Raw genomic sequence first — 7,292 nt, 5'->3', positions numbered from 1 at the left:
GCAGTGAAGAGCAAATGCAAGCTCCTGGGCACTGTTTACAGGGCAGATTTCTGGGGGTGCAAAGACCCACTAGCATTTGAGGCTGATGAGCCCTTCCCATACAGCCTCATGTTTCAAAGAGGCAGCATCAGAATGCCAAAACCTGGAACTCCTTCCCGCCTGGCACTACCCCTCATATGCTCTTCTTTTTCTCCCACCCCATGGCAGCCAGAGGCCAGAGAGCAGACCCACCAAGGGCTCCCAGGACTCCAGCCATTTTTATGCTCCAGTCTCCTGTTGGGTAAGGAGTGAGACGAGAAATGAGGTTCATAGTGTTTGGACTAGGTGGCGTGTTTATTTCAATTTGCCCAAGAGCCAGGAGGTGGGGCTGCTCCTCTAAGATGCCAGGCATTCTAGGTCAGCTGGCCTCCAGTGCCAGCCTGGGCTCACATGGCCTTCTGGATGTGACTTCTACCAAATATGGGCGGATGGGTGCCCCCCCAACCCCACCCCAAACTCCCCCACAGGACAAGGACAGGCGCCCAGCCAGGGCTCTGTGGAAATCCTTTTCAGGAGGGTAACCTGGAAGATTTCATGCACTGAGCTAGCCTGCAGGGCGATCATTTGGGGGAAAAGTCCAAGACTCATCCTTGAAGGCAAAGTGCATATGAAGAGACTCCCTACTGGCTGGGCTTCCTTCAGGGAGACTCCACACCCCAACCACCTTTCAGCAGGTCTTTAGTGAACTAGACTAGCAAGGGGCATAACCAAACCTGAGAAGGGCCTCATGGTGGCCACCCTCTCCCTTTGCACGAAGCAAGATTCATGAGATCCACATGCAGATTTCCCTCCATCACACTCACATGAGATACATGCTGGTGCCACAGAACTTAGCATTCTTTGGGTATTTCCTGGGTCTGCCGTTCTCTCACAGGCTCAAGGAATTTAAAGCCAGGAAGGAACTTAGAGGAATAGCCTAAACATAATTTACAGATGAGGAAACTGAGTCCCAAATGTAGAATGATTTGCCTGAGATCAGCCAGAAGCACCAGAGATGGGATTCAAACTCGGGTGCTCTTACCCCAAGCCCAGTGGCTTTCCCACTGGAAAAAGACTCAGGACTCCTTGTTTGATACCCTTTGTTTTCCTCCCTTGGGTTTCTGACAATCCTATAGGTAGCAAAGGAGAAGTAATACCTGATTTTAATGAACTAAGGAGACGCTATGGAGGAGGGGGGTGCCAGAAAGGGTGCGAGCCAGCCCTGTCTCATAGCTTCCTGTTTCCAAGTAGGTCAGATAAAACTTTTGCTCTAGAGCAGAACAATCAAGTGGCAAACTTCCGAGGAGCTGGTGGGACAGAGAGGTTGTCTTTGAAAAAGCTATTTCCTTGAGGAATGCAGCTCCTCTTATATGCTGTGAGTTCGTGGGAAAATCTAGTGATGGGTGCCTTTGCCAAAAGGCAAGGAGGTGATGGGCAGTGAGAGGCTCCACACTGTTCTGGTGTTCAAGGCTATCAGAATGAAAGTACTCATGGTGGGAGCTCCTGTAGCCCCTCACCACCCACACTCATCCCTGGGCCACTCGGATTGTGACGGCATCCACCAGGAAGGTAGCCCATCTTCTGGCTTCCTGCCCCGCCATATTGGTGGTTAGCCGCTGCTCAGAGGTCCGTCGTTATACCTTTGAAGGAGTCTTCTATGATGCTGACTTGTGCATGGAAGCCACATTCCAGGTCAGAGGGCAACCTTTAATGGGGAATGTGTGCTCTAACACCAATGCTTTTCTTAAAATGGGCAACAAACCAACACCATGATGGGGTATATATTTCTGTATACCCCTCAGGACATCGTGTAACTGTGTGGTGATAAAAGCCTTCTGTTCCCTCCTCATCACTTGAAATGCCTTCGATGACTCTCACCTTCTCTAGAGATGGGCTGAATGGGGCCTGGTCAGCACAGATCTGGTCTAGGTGACCACTGTCTATTTAAAGCCCACGTCTTTGTACTTCTGCCCCCAGCGTTCAACACAAAGCCTGGCATAGAGTAAGTGTGTCAGAAATGTTGGTTAACTAATCTATTTGGCAATAATCAAGTCTGTGATCTCTCCCCAAGGGTTTTCAAGTCTTCCTTCTTCCAATATCACGAAAGGAGGTCCCTTCCTCCCTCAAAATGGTGGCATTTTGGTCAAGCCCAGCCCTTCGCTGTCTATGCTTCGTCTAATTCAGATTCTCTGCTAGGTGGGAGCAGGTTATATTGCCTTGCCAGAGATGGACATGTAGGAAAAGTGGTGAAAGTGATAGCAAAGTTTGACTGGCAAAGGGGGACCATCATGTAGGGAGAGCCAAGTTGGGCACCCTGTGTGTGCCATTGGCTTCCATACCATGTCTAGAGATGGAAGAGCCCTCTAGCATGATGGGGAGGCCCCTTTGGGTGGGGGCTTGCCAGTGGACATGGATAATGCCATGGATAACTGCCACATGGGATGATAAGGGGCAAGGGTACAATGATCTGTGCCCCAGAATCGAGAGCTCAGATCCATGAAAGTGTGGGCACTGTGTAGCTCTGTGTAATGGGGAAAAGCCCCCTGCCACCTTGGATGGATCATGCCTCCATGGGAGAGAGGGCTAGGCTGTTATTCTAGTGTATTATAAATCTGAAGAGCCATGTGGATGGGCCCTATTCCTCTGATTCCTTCACACTCCCTGCCATGTCCTGGAGGCCAGGGGCGCTGTCTGTTCCCAAAGTTGTTGGGGGAACCTCCTTTACATTGGCTTTTTCTTCCTGGGACACATCTGTAGATTCATCTTTTGTATCTCCAGGCTCCATTTTTTGTTGCTCTTCATTGGGTGGATTTGAATCAACATCTGGCTCTTTTTCTGAGGAAAAAGGGAAGTCACCTGGTGAGAACTAGGCTATGCCAACCCTTGCGTTCTTAAGCTGATGGCTTGTTTGTTTAGCTGTGAACCATAGCCCTGTTTAGGGGCTAAGAAGCCTTTTCATATATGCCTACGACAGACAGTGTGGATATAACTGCTGTTTGGTTGGGTCCGACTCGGTGACCCTGTGGATTATGCTGCCCTTGAGTTTTCTTGGCAAGGATACTGGAGCAGGTGGCTATTTCCTTCTCTAGGGAATTAAGGCAAAGAGAGCAGAGAACTCCCAGAGGGGAAACTCCCTCCATGGGGGTCCCTAACCTTTAGTCTGAGAGAGCTTTCTGGGGTCACACAAGCAGCATGTGTCAGGCTCAGGACTTGGCCCTTGTAGAGGCCATTCGGTTGTTCAGGGGAGCTGTCACAAGGGCCACAACTTAGGCGGTGGCTGTGGGAATAGAGAGAAGGCGTCAGATGAAGAGAAGCTGTGATAAGAGAAATGAGAAGACACATGCAGTAAGAGATAGTGAAGTGAGGAGGACAATGTCAGCCTTGCCAAAGTGGGAGATGGAGCTAGGAAGTAATTGAAGGTTAGAATGCAGATACACGGCTAGCTGGGAAATGGTAAGATCTGGGTTTAAATCCTACCCTGCATATGTACTGGTGATGTGACCACAGACATTTAATGAATGTAAATCATTTATAAAGCTCCAAACTATGCTACATTTTATTGTTGTTCAATCATTTCTGTTGTGTCTGACTCTTTGTGACCCCATTTGGGGTTTTCTTGGTAGATATTGGAGTGATTTATCATTCCCTTCTCCAGCTCTAGCATTTTAAAGATGGGGAACTGAGGCCTGCAGGGCTAAATGACTTGCCCAGGCCACCCAGCTAGTTAAGTGTCTGATTTGAACTCAGGAAGATGAGCTGGCCTGACTCCAGGCCTGCTGTGCTATGCAGTATAGCACTACCATTAGCCCTGTGAGGGACATCAGGGTTGTCAATCTGCCTTTGTAAAGAGGATTCCCATACTGGGAACTTTCCACACTGATAAATCACAGGTTTAGCATCCCAGAAAGGATGGAAGCCACTGTCCCCTCCAGAATGTCACGGCCATGCTGAGCTATTTCCTGTGCCTGTCACTCCAAGGTAGGACAGCCATGAGGACAAGGGCAGGGCAATCCTCTCTGAGGATGGTCTCTTCCAAGCTATGATTCTTTATTCTCCTCTGTGCTGTTGCTGAACATTTCATTCAGCTCTTACTGTGAAGACATCATGATACCAAGTTCTGGGTGAGATACAAAGATAAGAAAGGAGCTTCCATGCTACTGAGCTCCAACTGATCAGGGCATGTAGCTGTTTGCCTTTTCCCCCCCACCTTCAAACCCCCTGGCTGGCCCGAGAACTCAGAGGCCCTCCATCTACTGAGCCTGCTCACCTTGCTCTTGTCTCTTCTCCTGCCTCTTCTTCTCCTTGGCAGCTTGGAGCTCTTGCTTCTCATACACAGCCTTCAGCATCTTACATACTTTCTTGTGAGTGAACCAGTGGATTTTCTGGCAGTTCTGGTTGCAATAGATAACCTGAAAGGGATCAGAGAAGGTATTTCAGGCTCATCATTTCCTGAAAGATCTCCAACGTGCTCTTCAGTGGGGAAACTGGATTTTTGCCAGGGCATTCATCAATCCATTAAAAACACTGGCTGAGTGGTCGCTTTAAGTTAAGGACACCCTTGGAAAGCACGGGCTGTGAAACAAGCCGAGTTATATTGTTCCAGTGAGCCTCGTAGAGAAGAAGGAGAGGCTGAGGTTAGGAAGAGCCAAGAGACAATTAGGAAGAATGAAAGAATAATGGAGTAGCAAAAACAGTTCTATTAAGAGAGCACGGACGCTGAGGGGAATGGACAGGGAAACAGTGCTGAGAATGCATGAATGAATGAGAGCTTTGATGATGTGTTGATTGTGCCAAGCACCAGGCTAAGTGCGACAAGTGGGCTGTGCCATATTACCAACAAGGAATTTAGGAGAAACAGAAGATGCTGTCAGAAAGATCCAGGCACATTGAAAAGAAGGCAGTGGGGGATCCTGAGGGGAAAACCTTTTGTGCTCACTGCTTCTGCACAATGCCAAGAAGGCTCCTGGCACACTGGGGGAATCCCTGGTGAATGATTTGGGGATGACGAGGTCAGAATCTTCCCAGGATGAGATGTCATTGAGGGGCTGGGATGTGCCATGCTGGAGAGAGTGCCCACACCAAGCAGAATCAACGTGCCTCTGGCACCTCGGGATCCATGTGGATCCCCATTCACGCAGGCTAGTGTATTAAAGCATTGCTCCATCTTACCATTTTACACACCGAACACCTCTTGTCTGCCCCCTTTTCTCCACATGTGGTACAAAACTCCACATCCACAAATCCCACTTGTCCAGTGATGGCTTGAGTGAGCACAGAGAAGGCTGTAGGATCAGAGCCCTGGGGAAGGAGAGAGAGCACAGCCCTGTCAGGGGACAAAGGGGACAACGTCCCAAAAGGAGACGAGCACCATGAACATCTCCCCTTTGGGAGTCCACACTGGCCCTGAGATGACAATTCTCTACCAAGTGTGAGACTCCAGCTGAAGTCCATGCAGATGCCCTTCTAAAATAAATGAATGAATCTGAGTATTTGGCAAATATTTCATGCAGTCAGTTTGGCTGCTACAAACTGTCCTGCTCATCCAGGACAGCAAGGCCTCCCCTGTCTCTTTTTCATGAAAAAGCAAATAGTAGGGGATGGGACTGCAAGTCCTAAGGAAGACTGACAATATGGAAGTCGTGCTCAAAGGCTGTTGGAAAGTGGGTTAGAGAAGGGACTTCCTCCTGCCCTTGGCATCCAATAGCCAGGAACCACTGAGAAGGGGATGGCATCCTTTTGATTAGGAAACAGGAATGCCCAGTCAAAAGTAATCTCTTCCTGCGGTCCCAGTCCCATGCTTGTCTGTGGGTGCCTGAACCTCGGGCCTCCATGATTTCCTGTGTCCCTGGAGGGGCTGGTCAGACCCCACCCTGACAGTCCCCCCAGCATGGAAGGGGCTGCCTCAGGTGGGGGAGGACTATTGGCTGGGGATGTGAGCAGGGATCCTCAATGGGGGCCCCTAATGCATCGATGGTCTCTTGGGTCCTTCCACATCCAAGACTTGGTCACTCTTTTGGCATGGAGAGAGTGGGAGGGGGAAGGCAAACACCCCAACCAATAGCATACCCGGCTCCCCACTGAGGCTGGCTGCTCACCCCCGAAGCCCTGCCTGAGCCATGACTGGGGGGGTTCAACGCAAGTCTTACGATTTCAACAGGGGCGATGCTCCTCACGAGCTGCTGGAGGAGGGTGGTTTCACAGTAAGGGAACTTCCGAATGCACTCTCGGATGAACTTTTCCTGATAGACCGGAAAGCCATCTGTCTCTCTGCCTTTCAGCAAGCTGGGGGGGGTGGGGGGGAATGGAAATACGTTACTACATTTCCTTTACTGGTGCCCATTACTTCACATGTAAGAAGGACAGGCTGTGTAGCCTAGTGTGCGGAGAGCTAGATCCCAATCCTTACTGGTCAGAAGACCCTGCACAAAGTAGGTCAAGTCTGGGCCTCCAGGTCCCATCTGTAAAATGAGATCTTGAATCCGACATGCCCAAAGACACTGTTCTCCCCCGCAAACTCTCCCCACCTCCTCACTACTGCGGAGGGTGCCGCCATCTTGCCAGGCCCCAGCAAGCTCCCTGCCCCCGCCTCCTCGTACCTTTTGATGAGGCCATCCAGCTTATCTTCCCGCTCAGCCAAGAAGCTAATGCATTTCTGGAGAATGCAGCTGATGTAGTGCGTCTTCATGGCGAGGACCTCGTTCATGTCCCTCTGCTTCATGCACTGCTCACAGATGAGATCCATCACCCGGTAGCACTTCTTCAGGGCATCCACCTCAGCCAGCAGAGGATTGTCCTTGACGAGCATCACGATCTGTGTGAAATACCAACAGACTCGGGAATGGGGGAGGAATCTCCCAACGGCCCCAGTGAGCAGAATGTTAAGACGGATCCTCATCATGACTTCTGTAGTGGTGTCAGGCTTACAAAATACTCCAGACACACCCTACACTAAGATAAACTCACAATGGGTGAATGACTTGAACATAAAGAAGAATCTGGTAAAGTAAATTGGGTGAATACAGAATAGTATACTTGTCAGATCTTTGGGAAAGGAAAGATTTTAAGACCAAGCAAGAGTTAGAAAAAAATGACAAAATGTAAAATAAATCATTTTGATTACACTAAATTAAAAAGCTTTTATACAAACAAAACTAATGCAACCAAAATTAGAGGGGAAGCAACAAATTAGGAAAAAATCTTAACAAAAACCTCTGACAAGGTCTAATTACTCAAATTTATAAAGAGCTAAATCAATTGTACAAAAAATCAAGCCA

The 7,292-nt window shown here is 49.2% G+C and overlaps 1 protein-coding gene across 1 annotated transcript; it reads right to left on the bottom strand.

Annotated features, from left to right (window-relative positions):
• Window positions 1-314: 314 nt before the first annotated feature.
• ANKMY2 (ankyrin repeat and MYND domain containing 2) lies at window positions 315-7,069 on the bottom strand. Its single transcript, XM_056800569.1, has 5 exons — window positions 6,615-7,069; window positions 6,165-6,300; window positions 5,188-5,316; window positions 4,286-4,427; window positions 315-2,853 (listed from the first exon to the last, which is right to left on the bottom strand). Exons 1-5 carry the CDS (start codon window positions 6,914-6,916, stop codon window positions 2,654-2,656), a joined length of 909 nt encoding a protein of 302 aa, XP_056656547.1. The 5' UTR covers window positions 6,917-7,069; the 3' UTR covers window positions 315-2,653.
• Window positions 7,070-7,292: the final 223 nt, after the last annotated feature.

This window comes from Monodelphis domestica, chromosome 5 (assembly GCF_027887165.1).
Source record: "Monodelphis domestica isolate mMonDom1 chromosome 5, mMonDom1.pri, whole genome shotgun sequence".
NCBI lineage: Eukaryota > Metazoa > Chordata > Mammalia > Didelphimorphia > Didelphidae > Monodelphis > Monodelphis domestica.
This window is presented reverse-complemented; position numbering and strand designations above follow the sequence as displayed.

Bases quoted from the DNA above. Each gene is read 5' to 3' on its own strand.
- ANKMY2 (XM_056800569.1), bottom strand. From the start codon at position 6,916: ATGATGAGGATCCGTCTTAACATTCTGCTCACTGGGGCCGTTGGGAGA. The intron at 6,301-6,614 runs GTACGAGGAGGC...CACCCCCCCCAG, and splicing joins CTGGATGGCCTCATCAAAAG to CTTGCTGAAAGGCAGAGAGA. The intron at 4,428-5,187 runs GTAAGATGGAGC...GATCCCTTTCAG, and splicing joins GGTGTTCGGTGTGTAAAATG to GTTATCTATTGCAACCAGAA.